Source organism: Triturus cristatus, chromosome 9 (assembly GCF_964204655.1).
Source record: "Triturus cristatus chromosome 9, aTriCri1.1, whole genome shotgun sequence".
NCBI lineage: Eukaryota > Metazoa > Chordata > Amphibia > Caudata > Salamandridae > Triturus > Triturus cristatus.
The window spans coordinates 339,464,125-339,480,712 of record NC_140592.1 but is presented as its reverse complement, the minus strand read 5'-3'; the positions used below and the strand labels follow the sequence as shown (position 1 = coordinate 339,480,712).

The 16,588-nt window shown below is 49.6% G+C and overlaps 1 protein-coding gene across 1 annotated transcript in view; it reads right to left on the bottom strand.

Annotated features, from left to right (window-relative positions):
• The window catches only part of GNAI2 (G protein subunit alpha i2), a 462,902-nt gene that overhangs the window by 186,381 nt on the left and 259,933 nt on the right, over positions 1-16,588 (bottom strand). The window contains exon 3 of the mRNA XM_085625085.1: positions 7,556-7,697. Within this exon, the coding sequence (XP_085481211.1) occupies positions 7,556-7,697 (142 nt within the window). The remainder of the gene's footprint in view (positions 1-7,555; positions 7,698-16,588) is intronic.

Sequence of the window (16,588 nt, the reverse complement as noted above, 5' to 3'; positions counted from 1 at the left end):
AGGGGGATTACACTGTGTAGGGTTGTAAATGTGAAAGTGCAGAAAGTCATCGATCAAAGTGAAGTTAGACGAAGGCTGAAGTGGGCTGACACATTGCCCTATGTCGTACTGGGAGGAAATACAATGTGAATGACTTTATAATGGATGAAAGGGGACTGGCTAAAAGACTCAATAAGTATATTATACTGATGGGGGGCGCTAGAGAGCCCACAGCGGAATGGCTGCCTCGTGAGACAGCTCCGCCGACCAGGCTCAACTAACGGCTACCAAAGCGTGATGGCGGGCTCGCATCGGCATTCCGCCGACAGAAACTGAAGTCGAAGGTACGGAGCTCCGAATGTAGCGGCCGAAGGAAGGCCACCAGCGTACGTTTGCCTGGGAAACGGCATCTCTGCTCCGGGGGACGGCCGCGCGGACTGGCGTACCTAAGATGGCGGCGCCCTGCGGTGGTTATCTCCCAGAGGCGTAGTGGAGGACAGCGGCTGTCCACGGCCGACCAGAGCGGAGGCAATGAGCGCTTCAGCGGTCTGAGGAGGGGCAGAGAACGGCACGAGTACGGACCCGGACACTGCACTCCCGCCCGGCTTTGAGGTATGCGGGCGCGGAGGGGGAACACGTCCACACGCCTGGCGACGACTGCCCGGTCAGACATGGAGGCGCTGCGGTCTAGGCGCAGCACACTCGCACCTAAGCGCGGTGACTGCCCCAGATGAGGACCCACGGGGTATTAGCTGAGAGCTGGGGCCGGTCACGGTTGCATCCCTCAAGCAAGATCGTAGGGGGCGGCTGAAGGCTGGAGGCTGCACTGGTACAACGGCGAACACACCGTGCTCTGCAAAGGGCGACCTGCGGGGGAGATACTGCGAAAATGCGGGGCTCGATGAGCGACTAACTCGCCCTGGTGGAGGCCACCCCATACATGCCCCCCTGCATCCAGGCGTTTTGACACAGCACAGGGCGCCCAACAGGTACGATAAAGCTGGCGAGCCGGGGTGACTGCGGTGCGCCTCTGGACACGTAGGGTGCGCACGTGTGGACGGACTGCCGGTGCGCCTGAAGTTACCATACAGAGCTCTTCTGACCCCTGAGAACCGGCGGGACTGGATTGGATCATTGGTCCGGCTGCACCCACGGGGGACGATTCTGCTGCGGGGAGACTGCCTCCTGGTCTATTGGGTTCCTGGCATTTCCTCGCGGCTACTACAAGAAGAGACACCCGCGCGACATCACGATGGGGAAGCCGGACAAAACACAGTCCAAATTACCATTTGATGCCAAAAGACCCACGAAGGAACTGACGGCGGCGACGATGCCGGCGCAGGGGCTGCCTGCGGAAGCACCTGCGGGAATGGAGGGAGTGCTGCTGGCCATACAGCGTAGTCTGCAGGACATTAACGGGAAACTGGACACCATAACACTGCGAGTGGACAACATGTCGGCCAAACTAGATGGCCATGGGCAGCGTTTAGAGGAAGCAGAGTCACGCATATCTGCGGTGGAGGACGAGGCGCATGGCACGAAACAGCAATGCACTGAGATGGAGAAGCTGCTGGACGTTATCCGCAACAAGGCAGAGGATTTGGAAGCGCGCTCAAGGCGCAACAACATCCGCGTCGCGGGCATCCCAGAATCCACCAACACAGGGAAAATGGAGACATATGTCGAGGAGCTGATTCGCAACGTGTTCGGAGTGGAGCACCTCTCAGCTATTTTCGTTGTGGAGCGCGCCCACAGGACCCTTGCCCGCGTCCGAAGCCGGGGGCGACCCCCCGGGTGATTGTCGCCCGGATTCTGAACTACCGAGATCGTGATACAATCCTGAGGTTGGCACGAGAGAAACGGAAAATCACCTACCAAGGCAACACACTGGAGTTCTTCCCATACTTCACAATGGCAGTTCAAATGGCGCGCAAAGAATTCAACCCAGCAAAGAAGAAGCTACGGGAGTTGAATATTGACTATGCCATGCTCTATCCGGCAAGACTCCGCGTGACGCAGGATGGCTGCCAGACGATCCTGCAGACACCGAGAGCGGCGCAGGAGTTTCTCAAGAAGCTCGGAGGAAAGAGGAGGGAGCGACGACAGGTAGAGCAGCGACAGGAGGTGGACATGGACGCGGATCTGGGTTGAGATGCCGGTTGCGGAATGATGGTTCAGAACTGGTAAGAACTATGCATATCCTTTTGTGTGGGACTGCTCCGCTGGCTCCTGATAAGACTCAGCGACGGCCGGACATGGTCGAAGTGCATTGACACTGAGGCACATAGTGGTGGAGGTGCGGGCTGAGTCGGGCCCTCCGAACATGGACCACTGTGTTGTGCAAGTTACAATGGGAAGGTCTGTTCTATACGAACCAGGTGGGAGCGGAGGATGAATGATTTGTTAGAACATGCTGCTGGCTTGTCCGGCTGTCTGTACTACGCCCTTGACTCACCATGCGGGGCCGGCTGTGGATTGGCCCTCATGGGTGGGGCGGTGGGCAACGGTGACCTATCATTCAATTCACAGGGGGACGGTGTACTGGCTGGCCTAGAGAGAGTACATACAGGTGACTAACTCGTGGCATGAGCATGTTGAGAGTACCGCAGTCCACGATGTGATAAACGGACATTTGAAGCGACGTATGCGATGCCAGGCTTGAATAATTGATTGCCAGGTCACATCCATTTACATGGATGAAGTGGTGAGCTCTCGGTGGATCCCCACAGCGGGTGCTCCCCATACTAAGTTGAAATATGTTGTTATGTAAGGGCGGGGTACGGCTTTGGCATGGTTGGGTTGCTGAAGTGGGAGGGGGGAGGGCTTCTAAATGTTGGGAAGTGTTACACAGGTTATGGTGCATGAGAAACATGGCTGAATTCCAGTATTGCATAAGGCTGTATATTAGTTTGGGACGGATTACCGTTGATTGCTATGTGCTGCAGTGTTGCCGTGCCGGTATTTGGCATTCGCACTATATCCGATGGCTATGGTAAAAGAGCGTAATGCACCCTTAAATATGTTGACCTGGAATGTGAGAGGCCTTAACAACCCCAGAAAGATAAGGCAGATATTTGAATATCTAGACAGGCACCACGTCGATGTTGCCCTATTACAGGAAACGCATATTGCACCGACCTCCTCAAGTCAAGTAGGGACAAGATGGGCAGAGGTCATAAAAAGTTCTTCCTACTCATCCTATTCCAGGGGAGTCATGATCCTGATTAAAAAGGGGGTGCAATTCAGGGTGGTGGACACGACCACGGATGATGCAGGGAGGGTTGTTCTCGTAACGGGGGTACTGCGGGGGCGGCGGCTAGCATTGCTGAACACATATGGCCCGAATGTGGACGACCCTGACTTTTACCACACAATATGGCGCACACTGGGTGAACTCCCAGACATCCCTGTGCTATGGGGGGGCGATTTTAATCTTGCACTCAATGACCAGTTTGATAGATCAGAGGGATCAACGGAACCGCACAAGAAGGCGCTGGGTAAGCTAGGGGATGTGCTGGCAGACAGACACTTAACAGATATTTGGAGGGCCAGACACGCGGGGATCCGGGAGGCCACACACGTTTCGGCAGCGCATGGCAGTTGGTCGCGGCTCGATTACTGGGTGGGTTCGCCCGAGACGCTGTTGTGGACGAGCTCCATCACTCACCTCCCCAGAACGCTATCGGACCATAGCCCAGTACTGCTGTCCTTACAGATCCCGCACTACACACCGCCACCTTACAGCTGCCGATTTAATGCAAGGGCGCTGCTAGATTCAGTTTATACAGACACCATACACCAGGCCATCAAGGAATACTTCGACATCAACACTCCTGTGGTAGATGATCCGGGGCTTCTGTGGGAGGCTTTTAAGGCTACCATCCGGGGGGTGTGCTTGAGCACAACTGCGGGCATCCTCAAAGACATTAGGCGCCAGCTGAGTCGGCGCGAGGACAGACTGTGGGAGCTGGAGTCGGAATATGAGCGGACACGCAACGTGGCGATACTAGGGGACATCAGGGTAGTGCTATCAGAGTATCAATCCTATGCTGAAGATGAACTGAAATACATAACTAAACGCACGAACGCACGAACGTATGGCGAGGGCGGTAGACCTGGTAGGTGCCTGGCCGCTAAGATCTGTTCGGGATTTCGGCCATACACTGTGCAGGCGGTGAGGGACCACACGGAGTCACTAAAACACGACATACAGAGCATACTGGGGGAGTTTATGGCCACCTATGCAGCACTATACACCTCACGCCCTACGGAGCCACCAGAGGTTATTGGGGAATATTTAGAGGACATAGCAATAGCATGGATGTCGGATAGACAGCGGGAATATTTGTCGCTTCCGGTCACTGTGGAGGAGGTGACAGAGGTGATCAAATCCCTGCCCAATGGGAAAGCCCCGGGCCCAGATGGGTTCACTTGTGAATTTTATAAGGCGTTCGTAGACCAACTGGCGCCGCATCTAGTTGAAATGTATGGTGATGCCCATGACAAACAGAGGCTACCGCCTACGTTGCGCGAGGCCATGCTGATCGCACTTTTGAAACCAAACAAAGACCCGGAGCAATGCGAGTCGTATAGGCCGCTGTCCCTTATTAATGTGGACACCAAGATCCTGGCGAAACTTCTCGCAAATCGGCTACAGCCGCTAATGCCTAGATTGATTTTACCGGATCAATCAGGGTTTATCCCGTCTAGATCTACTACGCATAACACTCGGACACTCTTTGCATTATCACACTATCTGCTCCCTACCACGAAGGCGGCGGCGGTGTTGCTAGATGCTGCCAAAGCTTTTGATTCTATCGAGTGGCCCTATCTATACACCATACTGCAGCGTATGGGTTTTCCCCCGCTTTTCCTGAAAGGGGTGGCGTTACTGTACACAGAGCCGACGGCGCGGATAAAGGTTAATGGATATGTTTCTGACCCGATCAAAATTGCGAGAGGCACGCGGCAAGGCTGCCCGTTGTCTCCACTGCTATTCGCGCTGGCGCTAGAGCCGTTGGCTTGCAAAATTAGACAAAAACACCATTACTCGGCGCTTCAGTTTCCGCAGAGGCCGCTACATATCTCGCTTTATGCCGATGACATGACGCTGTATGTGCGCGATCCGGAAGTGAACCTAAGCCCACTACTGCGGGAATTTATAAAGTTCGGCCAGCACTCTGGTCTCACTATCAATTGGTCCAAATCGGTGATTCTACCGTTGACAGATACCACGGATCCCTGTCCAGTGGATTTTCCGCTGGAATGGCAGTCAGACCCTGTGAGATATTTAGGGGTCTGGTACCACCGAGATCCGGAGGTGGTGATACGCACAAACTATGGACGGGCGATTGAGACTCTAGAAGGTAAAATAGGGCGATGGATCCAGCTGCCACTGTCGCTGGCTGATCGCATAGCTATAGTCAAAATGGTCGCTCTCCCTAAGCTACTGTACCTGTTTAACAACATTCCGATTAAGCCTCCGGCGGAGATGTTCCGTAGAATTTCAGCCATGGTCCTCCGGCTTATATGGGGGGGAAAGCACGCGAGGATAGAATTGCGTTCCCTTGCATTACCATACGCCTAGGGGGGATTTAGGGTCCCGGACTTTCTGCTCTATTACCTTTGCGCGCAAGCGCAATATGCGCATTACTGGTATCACCCAGTCCCATTCCTGACACATGCTGCTATTGAGGAAGGGGATGCACACCCTGTCCCGCTGAATGCTATCATAACGCACAAACGACCTCCATTGCACAATCGGGACATAAACACGATAGACACGACTAACAGAGCCTGGCACACCATGGGAGAGAAGGCGCACAGGCTGCCTCTGTATGTGCCGGTTTTACCGCTGCAGCATCACCCTGAACTCTCGGTCACCCAGGAGAAGGTGGGCATGGATTTACTCCGGCAGGTTGGCCTGACCACCATGGGGGATCTGTATGAAGGTGGTACTTTTAAGACACACGAGGAACTGACATACATTAGCAACCAAACTTTACTGTTTAAATTCACATACTATAGGCTACAGAGGGCGATGCAGAAGTTGTACCCGGGGTACCCTACGGAACCGCCCCCCTTGACCGCCTTGCAATTGCTGATCACAACCCCTACTGCCACGAAACTGGTGTCCAGACTATACACAGCACTGCAGACAGATATTTCCGACACGACACACAAGGCGCTGGAACGTTGGAATGGTGGCCTGCCGAATCCCCTGTCAGAGGAGGACTGGGGGGTGGCCTGTGCAATTACTGGGATGCTAACACCAAATGGGAACCTGCGCATGCTGCATTATAAATACCTCCATCAGACTTACTATACCCCTGCACGGCTCTATAAATATGGACTGAGGGACGACGCTAAATGTCAGCGCTGCGGGGGGGAACCGGCGGACTTCATGCATTTGGCGTGGCACTGTGGAGCGGTGGCTGACTACTGGCAGAGGGTGGTGCAGGTGCTGGGGGACATGGTGGGCACGCGTATCGAATGCACGGCTCGCACTTGCCTACTGGGCCTTCTGCCTGGAATCAGGGCTAACAAACGTAAATACTGCCTGATCGCACTCCTAATTGCTAAGAGGCGGGTGTCGCTGTGTTGGGGTGGACGTATGGTGCCCAGGGTCAGACACTGGCTTCAGGACTTGACATATTGCAAGGACACGCTGCAAACGTACGAGGAGGAGTTACCCACAGGGTCCAAACCCAGGGACTACTGGTCATACTTAGTTCAATATCTACAATCGCACCAACCTATGTAAATTTTATTATTGCAAGACAAGGCCGGACATGAGGAAACCTCAGTACAATGACATGTTATTGCATGCTGGATGAAGGATGTTGTTGTGCCATGACCTGTATTTCTGTTTACAAGTTACTACTGTATGTTTTGATTACAGGCTATTAAAACTCAATAAAAAAAAAAAAAAAAAAAAAAAAGTATATTATACTGATAATTTTAGTGCAATCAAAAAGCGTTGTTACGTCTGGTTCTCTTATGAACCACTAATACCCCTGGACCAGGTTTGTACTATAAAAATACTGCAAAATGCTTCCATCACCAGTGCACTAATGCAGGGGGACCACAATCTTCATCTCTAAGAGTGAGTTGTTTAGAAGGCTGACACAGGGGTACAGAGAACTTCACCTCTAAAGGGTTTTAGCGGCACAGCGATACGTAGCTTGCTTGCCACCTCCTGAGCTATATAGTTCCCAGTAAAAGACAGATACATAAGCTTTTATCTCCAACGCTGAACGATTTAGGACATTTTATAAGACATGCAGAGCCTTTCACCTGGAGCAACTGATGGATCCCCATGGGTCCCTGGCACAGACACAGTGTCTATCACTTCCAGGGCTGGATGGTGCATTGGATTCTGGCTACAATGTTAGTGTCTGTCATCTCTAGTGCTTGGTCTTTGTAGGCCTACGCCATAGATAAAAGCAGCTCTGTTACCCTGTGAAACATTTTTCCATTTCATATTCCATTTGAAGCTGATAATCCTTTTTCCATATTTGAGACAAAAACCTCACAAATGCAAGCAATCCAGAAAAGCAACAAAAAAGGCACATACTGCTCTGGCTGCGTCTCCGAAGTCCACCTTCAGGTTGCCCATGGCTTTGATGATGGCCATGATGGACTGGATAGTGTTGCTGTACACCACGGCCTTGTACTGCTGGCACTCATCCTCCGAGTATCCGTCTTCATGGATGATCCTAGGGAGAAGGGAAAAAGGAGTCAACCAGTGGTTCTGGAACTTGCGTTAGCCCTTTCCGAAGGCAGTTCAAAGAGTCGCTCTCGCTTTTTGGCATACGAGAGGAATTCCACACACAGTGTACACTACTACTAATTTAAAAAGAGAATTGTAGACATTTTCCAAATACCTGGGCCCTGTTGCAGCTCCCAGTCCCTGCTTTTCATTAGTGCTGCGGATTGGAGCCAAGCTACACTGAAGGACCCGCATTTGGTTCTCAGCAATAGTATTATGGGAGTGATGTGGGAGTAGAGCGAGTTATAAATAGGGCTCCCGGTTTTGTGTTTGTTTTTTACATTTCCGTCTGTATTTATCCATATTTATTTTCTGGCCATCTTATTGGTATTTAGTTTGTGTTTTGAGAATAAACGGAGATGTAAAATTGTAGATTTCCACATTTATTTAACTGATAAACATGTTTTATAACTCATGTTTTAGAGAATTAAGAAGCCAAATATAACAAAACACTACACCCACCAGTACATACTTGCATTAAATACCAATATTTGTTTAAAAAATGCCTGTATTTAGGAAAATGTTATGCTGTTATATTAACTCTATGATGTCTATTAGCTCAATTTTTGGCCGAGAATTCATGAAAGGCAACATGGAAAGTCACTCACAAGAAGCACAATTTTCTGTATTTTCCTGCTCCAAAAAATAAACAGACAGCAAACACATTGTTTTCTGTTCTGTATTTATCTGTAAAAATCAGTAAAAACAGAAAACTGGGAGCCTTAGTTATAATGAAGGACCAAGCGTGGGTCCCTGTTCGTGTACAGCTGTAATACCGTGCGTCAGACCTGAATTACAAGGAGGGACCAACATATGGCTACCTGTAATTTGCGGGAATGCTGCGGGTCAGGTCTGAGTCACAATCAAATACAAAGGAAATGTTGTGGGTCAGGACTGAATTATAATGAAGGCTCCAAGTGTGGTTCCCAATGCTTGCATTGCAGGAGTGATGCTGATCAGGGTTAGATTACAATGAGGGACCTATATTTGGTTCCCAGTACTCACATCATTTGAGTGCTGTGGGTGTGAAGCGAGTTAGAATGAAGCACGAGGTGTGGGTCCCTGTTATTGAACAGCGAGAATATCGTTGGTCAAGTCTGAATTACAATGAAGATTCGAAGAGAGATTCACATGCATGCTGTGGGGTAGGGTCAAGTCACAGAAGTTCCAGATCCTGGGAGTCAGGGGTGTTGCATATTATGGGATTTTCAATGTCAGAGCTGTGTGAGATTTTAAAAGGAAGCAAACTACCTTCGCAACTTCAAAAATGGTCTATCATGCCACTAGAAGGAACAGAGGGCCAGATGTACGATCGTTTTTGCATGCGCAAATGGATTTGCAAACCAATTTGCGCGTGCAAAAACAGTATGGGCCATGTACAAAGCCTATTTAGCGAGTCGCAATTTATTTGCAACTCGCTAAATAGGTTTTGCGAGTCACTATTAGGAAGAGGCGTTCCCTTCCTAATAGCGAGCGCAAGCCCAAGTATGAATGTTTTGCCACTGCAAAAGCAGTCGCAAAACACTCGCAAATTACCACCCTCTTCAGGAGGGTGGTAATGCACTCGCAAAAGGGAAGGGGTTCCCAGGGGACCCCCTTCCCTTTTGCAAATGCAGGGGAAAATATATTTTAAGGGCAGGCAGTGGTCCCAGGAACCACTACCTGCCCTTAAAAAATGAACTAAACACAAACATTAATTTCTTTTCTTTTTTAAATGCATCCCGTTTTTCTTTAAGGAAAACGGGCTGCATAAAAAAAAGAAAAAGCTTTATTTAAAAGCAGTCCCAGACATGGTGGTCTGCTGAGCCCAGCAGGCCACCATACCTGGGAGGGACTGCCATTCCCAATGGGGTCACAAATTGCGAGAGGCTCATTATTATTCATGAGCCTCTCAATTTGCGACCCCAACGGGAATCGCAAACAGTGAGATACACACTGGTGTACATCCAAATTAGCGCCTCACAAATTGCGAGTCGCAAAAAAACCCGCAATTTGCGAGGCACTATTTTGCGCGTCGTACATCTGGCCCCAATACTTTAAAACAACAAAGGCAATGCAAATGCAAGCTGCCAGAGCTGCTTTCAAGACTGGGTCACACATCTGTAGAGCTTTCTTCTGTGTTTACAAGGACTAGAGATGAGGTCAGGATTAAGATGCATTAGCAATGCTGCAAATGCCCCTCTGACCAGGAGTAGTAGGGGCTGAAGCACGGAATCAAAGAAGTACATTGGCGGAAATGTGTGTATTTTATTTGTATTCATTTCATTTATCAAGTTTTGTACACATATAGCAGGTACATTATTTACAAATGTAGTAAATAAAAAAAACATAGTGCTAGTAGATATGAGAAGTGTACGATAGCCAGTGGCATCTGTGGGCGATAACGTGAATTAGACCTAAAGGCATCAGAGCACTTTGCGGAAATAACAGAAGCGAATTATACGCGATACATATTGAGTAAATAAAAATACATAGTGACAGTATGTAAAAGAGGTATACAACCGGCAGTAGGATATGTAGACGATAAGGATCTGAGGTAGCTGAATACGATATATACAATATATACAGTAGGATACGGGGACAACAAGTTCTGAGGTAGATATGAAAGGGTATTACAGAGGTGGAGGAGAGTAGAGGCACAGTATTTACCCGAGGTAACGATGCTCAAATTTATTTGAAGGGTTTGGTATAGGGGAGCCAGGCCAATCAGAAGGCTTAGGGGGAGAGGGGGGAGGGGGGAGGGTTTAGGTATTGCTTGAGATGGAGTTTAAGTTTCTTCCTGAAGTGAGGGAATAATGGGTTATCACGTAGAACCTAAGGCAGCAAGTTCCAGATTCTGGGAGCTTTTGCGGAGAAGGAGAGGGTGCGAGATTTTTCTTTCTTAAATTTGGGCGGAATAAGGAGTCGACTGTTCGCGCTTCATAGAGGACTCTTTTGGCCGGCTATTGATAGTTTGTTTGCGAGGTAGGTTGGTTTTTCCATGTAGAGAGCTTTGTGCGTAATAAGCAGTTTTAAAAATACTTCTTGCCTCGATTGGTAGCCAGTTGAGTTGCTTGAGAGTGGGAGTAATGAGCTCAAAGCAACTCTCCCCCGATAGCTGTCTGGCCGCTGCGTGGAGTGTAGCTGTCAGGGGCACAAGGTGTGTTTTCGGAGGGTCCGTGATCTTTGAGTTACCATAGATTAGCTTGTAGAGGACTAAGGATTGCACCCCAGAATTTAACTCTTCTATGGTGATGAAGGATTTGATTTTTGTAAGGGGCTTCAGAGAGTAGAATGCACTTTTGGATGTCGCATTGATGCTCTCTTTCAGATTTTTGTCAAGTTTAATCCCCATAGATTTGACAGAGTTGGAGATGGATAGTTTGCAGTTTAGTGCAGTGAGGCTGTCGAGCCAGATGTCTACGAGAAAGGACTTTCCTTTCGGTCGGATGAGGAGGAGTTCTGTTTTGTTGGGATGCGCTTGAGGCGGTTGTTGGGCAGCCTGATTGCACCGTGGAAAGTGTGCTGTTTAGGTGTTGGATGTCTTTGATTGATGATATTTTGATGTAGAGTTGGGTGTCATCTGCAAACAGGTGATAAGCAATGCTGGCTGGAATTCAGGATCGTTGCTAGGGGTTTCATATAGAGGTTGTAGAGGGCAGGAGAAGGATTTACCATTGATGAACTCCTTATGAGACTGGTGCTGCTTTTGTGGAGTAGTTTAGTTTGATTAGCTGTGAGCGCTGGCTTAGGAAAGATGCAAATCATTGAAGGACAGTTCCACTGATGCCAGCACACTGTGAGAGGGGGTTTAGGAGGATGTCATGGTTGACAGTATCAAAGGCAGCCGAGAGGTTCAGGAGGCAGGCCTGGCCATCATCCACAGATCTGTGTAGGTCGTCTGTGATGTTCAGTTTTGCAGTCTCGGTATTGCAGTCTTTCATGAAGCCAGATTCGAAGGTGTTGTGCAGGTTGTATTTTTTGATGTGTGTGTTGAGTTGTGCCAGCACACATTTTTCAATGTTTTTTGCAAGGACGGGGAGTTTAGTTAAAGGTTTGCAGTTGTTAAGGTGTTTTTTTGATGAGGGTGGTGTACTTGGCCAAATTTGAGAGAGGCCAGCACGGAGCCGCTCGATATGGAAGCGTTGATAATTTTGGTCCATGCAGTCGAGATAATGGGGCTGAGATTTTGGAAAAGCACAGTAGGAAGGGGGTCCGAGATGTGCGAGGTGGGTTTCAAGGAAGCTAGTAATTCGACAACATCATCAGGGATTTTTCATTTGCACGAGGTTGCAGTTGGTGTTCTGGATTACTAAAGGGGAAGGGGAGTTTGGGAGGGGACAACCCTTAGTTGGAGGTGGGGCCTGGGGTGGACCTTCTATGGGGGCACCCTTGATGCAGGGCAGGGAGGTAGGTGGGTCGAAAGAGACAGAGTTTGATGTTAGATATTTATTCAGAGAAGAATCTTGCGAACTCTTAGTAGAGTCATAAATGGAGTGTTGAAAGAACAAGGAAGTTTGTTGTTTGATGATGTTGAAAAGGTCTTTAGGTTTGTTCATAGATCAGTCAAGTTTAGCTCGGAAGAATGACGATTTTCCTCTGAAGATGTGATTTTTGTATTTTAGGCAGGTTGTTGTCTCCAGTTTCTCTTTGTCAATCGGAGTTGTCGTGTCTCTTTGTTAAGGACTCCATTAAACCAGGATCTGGAGGCGATAATTCTTGATTTCTTGAGTTTGAGAAGGGTGACTATGTCGAGGAGTTCAGCCATTTTTGTGTTGTAGTGGACTGTGAAGTCATTCGCAGAGGTGTGTTTCGGAGGAGGAAGAATTAGGGAACTGAATAATGCTTCTAACTCTCCCTGGGGGAGTCGATGTATGTTTCTTATCCAGTGCTTGGGATGGATGGTCTGGAGGATGGCCTTAGGTTGGATGGCGTGGAGATCAAAAAGAATTAGGTGGTGGTCAGTCCAGTTGGTGGGTAGGGTAGAGCGGAAGGATGAGGTGTTGTGCTTATGGATGACTGCGTCAAGGGTTGAGTCCTTATTGTGAATTTGTTAATTGCAATGTTGAGTGAGATTGTTTACTGCCAGGAGGTTGGATAGGGCTTGTACTATTGGATCTTTGGCATCATTCAGGTGCAAGTTTAGATCTCCTAATATAATGTATGTGCCGACTTTTAGGGAGCTTTGTGCTATTAAGTCACTTAGGTCTTCCAAGAAAAGTGTTTTGTCACCTGGAGGGTGATAAATGGCGTGACATTTGACAGGGTTCGAGTCTTTAGAGGTGAACTGACCTCCCAAACATTCAAAGGTGGGACATTTGTTAGTGTGGAAGGGAGTTAAGTAATGATCATTTTTGTGAATGATGGCTAATCCACCACCGACATGATCCTTGCGGTCGCAACAAATGACTGAGAAGCCCGGTGGGGTGAGGAGATCAATGAAAAGACATGAGTGGTCATTCAGCCAAGTTTCAGTTAGAAAGCAAATGGCAATTTTAATTGGTAGGATGGTTTCAGCTACATCAACGGAATGCTTGGCTGCTGAATGACAATTTAGTAGCATGCAGCAAAGTGTGGGTAATGTTCTCGAACCAGGCTGACTGGCTTGGATGGTAGTTAGTTGGGCAGGTGGCCTGGGAGGGCGAGTGGCGTTCAGGGTCCTCTTCGTGCCAAGGATGACCGGGATCTTGTGGTGGCAAGGATGGCAAGGAGCATTGTCATTCGTGTGGCTCAGTATTTTAGCTTCCACCTGGGACATTCCATTTGTGGAGCGTCTAGGTTGGCGGTGGTGATGAGTTTAGGGGATGGTATGCCTAAGGGTACAGGATGGGGGTGTGGGGGGGGGGTCGACGTCTATATTTGCAGCAGGATCCGTGTTCGCCATAGAAGAGTGAGGTTGGGGCAGGATGTGGTTAATCTTTACGTCCTTATATAGTGATACAGCCAGAATAGTGCTGATTTTGAGTTCTAGACGGGCTATTATAGGGATCAGTTGAGAAATAGTTGGGTCTGAGGTAGGGAGTGGGGTATGCTTGAGTTTGGAGTCTACGGTGGAGATAAGGAAGTATCCAGCCTCCTGTGGTTGGAGGACTGAGGGGGACTCGGGTAAGGAAGATGAATTTAGATGGGCAGTGGAGGTGTGCCATGGGGCGGGAGAAAGTAATTCAGGAAGTAAAGCCAAAGCTTCAAGGGGTCTCGGCATGGAAGAGGCTGCAGGGGCAGTGGGGACACTGCGAGGAGAAATGGGAGTAGAATGTTCCGCTGGTAAAGGAGGGTGTGCATGGGTGGGCTCTCTAGAAGAGGACGGGGTTGGGGTGAACGCGGATGGCATGGAGGTGTATAGAGCAGGGAAAATATCGAAAATGGATAGGTTTGGCTCGGAGTGCTTCTTGAGCTTAAGAGCTCAGAGCAAGTCAGAACAAGAACGTGGGAGGGTTGATAGATGAACTGGTGTGATGGGAATCTATTTATATTACCCCAGGGGTAGAGTGGCAGAAGAGGGTTTGAAGGGGCAACAGCAACGCGGATAACTGAGGCTGCATCAGGGCGGCGGGCAGCAGGTCCGAACTGGGAATAGAAACCGGCCCTGGCAAACTGCTCAGCTGGCCCCCCTGGGGTAGGGTGGGGGAGTGCAGCCGAGAAGTTTGAGGGCCGGTTTCGGCGATTTTGTTTCAGGGGGCCGATATTGCCGACCCCCGGTAACAAAAACGGTCCCCAGGGGGCCAAACCTGGCCCCCACCCTAGCGGCATACCGGGGAAACTCCTGGGGCCCGCTTTGGCCAGTCCAGCCCTGGCGGGCAGGCAAGAAAGGTATATAGGGTAGCTAAGCCCGATCGGATATGGCTTCCATGGGCAGGAGGCTCAATATGTCAGGGCCTGACATCTCAGATGTCACAGAGTGAGTGGAAGGGCCCCGCCTTTCGAGGCCAGGATGTAGTGGAGAGCGGCTCACCTGTATTTTAGGACATCGGAAGCATCAGGCCCCCCGCATGTCGCCTACCAAAAGGGATAGGGACATGTATCAGCAGCTGAGCCCAATTCAAGATGGCTGCCTGGTGCACAAACTGGTATCGGGAGAGGGGCCAGTGAGGTGCGGAAGAACCAGCAGATCAGGTGATGTAAAGACCTGCAGTGGACGGTAGGTCCAACAGATTAGCAGCACCACCTGCCTCCAGCCCCGACGAACAGTGCCTTTGTTCCAGCAGCCGAGCCCAAACCAAGATGACCGCTGGGCACAGAAACAGATACCAGGAGAGGAACTGGTGAGGTGCAGCTGTTCAGCAAGTGTAGAGAGGGGCAAGTGAGGGTTGGGCACTCCTTCCTGCCTCCCCAGGATGGTTCCCGCAATGCCACACTTACGATTCTGCACTGGTCGGCAGGGATGGTCATGGAGCATTAGTGTTAAGGTATTGGGTGCCTCCTGGCAGATTTAGCAGGATTTGGGATTCCTCCGCAGCATCAGCAGCCCCGGTCCCTGCACCCATGAGTGAAGGTACCGGTATTGTGAAGTGCAAATAGGGAAGAGGCGCTCCTCCCGGCCTCCCTAGGATGGAACCCGCAATGCCACAATGTTGGTTATGCCAAAGGTCAGCAGAGGTAGTCATGGAACGTTAGTGTTAAGGTGTTGGGAGTCTCCAGGTAGATTTAGCAGGATTTGGGCTATCTTTGCAGCATCGGAGGCCCTCAGTGCCTGCGCCCACAACGGTACCCACCGCTACTGAGTGGGGCAGGCACTCCTCCTGGCCTCCTCAGGAAGGCTCCTGTACTGCCCTGGTTGCAATTCTGCACCGCAATTGGTCCCTGCACTCCTCACCTTTGTTTGGGAGCACACCCATTCCAGTGCGCTTCGCTGCATATACGGCCGCTTCCCCACACTCAAGGGGCAACCGCAGAGTGTATTTGTTGGTCAGCCGGCACTACTAAATTGGACCACTTCCGACTGCCATGACCAACAGCGGGAAGCCCCAGGCACTCTTCTCGCACCTGGCTCCCAGTGAAGGGACAGGTGACACAAGGAATCAGGTCCAGGAGCACACCACAGCCAAATAGTCAATACTCAGATGCCAGAGAGGTAAGCTGACGCTTCTGCACCGCGGTCGCTCGCCAGGAGGTTGGCTCATGAAGCCTCATTTAGGGGTATTCACAAAAAGTGGTCTCAAAGGCCAGGAGCTTCTCAAAGGCTCTACCGCCTGGTTTCCATTTTGACATTTTGTGTGTGGGTCTGAACAGTAGAGTAGCAAGGGTGCTATAGGTCCTTGTACAAGTAAAGGAAATTGCCGCTTTGACTGCTGTTGGGGGAGTGAATAACTAAGCTTCTGGATGTGAACACTGCAATAGCATACAATGCAGCAGTCCAAAATCATAGATTTTAAAATGATAACATTGAAAATAGGGTCTCTCTTACAGTGAAAAGTGGGCAGGCCCAATCTACTGACTGAAACGCATCAAGAAACAGTTTTGCACTATGGGCATAAAAGAAAAATCAACTGAAAATATACAAACCTTGATTTTGAAAATCTGACTAAAGGGACTATTTTGCTCCAGGGCTTGTAAAATCAAACTGTAAGTACAGGTCATGCAACTAAATAAAATCACGAGACATTCAAGGCCTCCAGACATCCTTGTTTTCTTAACGTAGGACTAATATGTATATACATTTAGGTATAGGTTACATCATTTGTCAAAATTATTGCCTTAGTAAGGGGGCTGCTCGGACTATTTGGTGCTCTGCAGCAGCTCAGCTTTATGTTCTTCATAAGACACATCTAGCCTGATAAAGTCTACTCTTTATTGCAACTTGTCAAAAAACTACCTGTTGCTTTACTTTTACAATGAGCAGGGAGGGTTGGGAAGAATTAC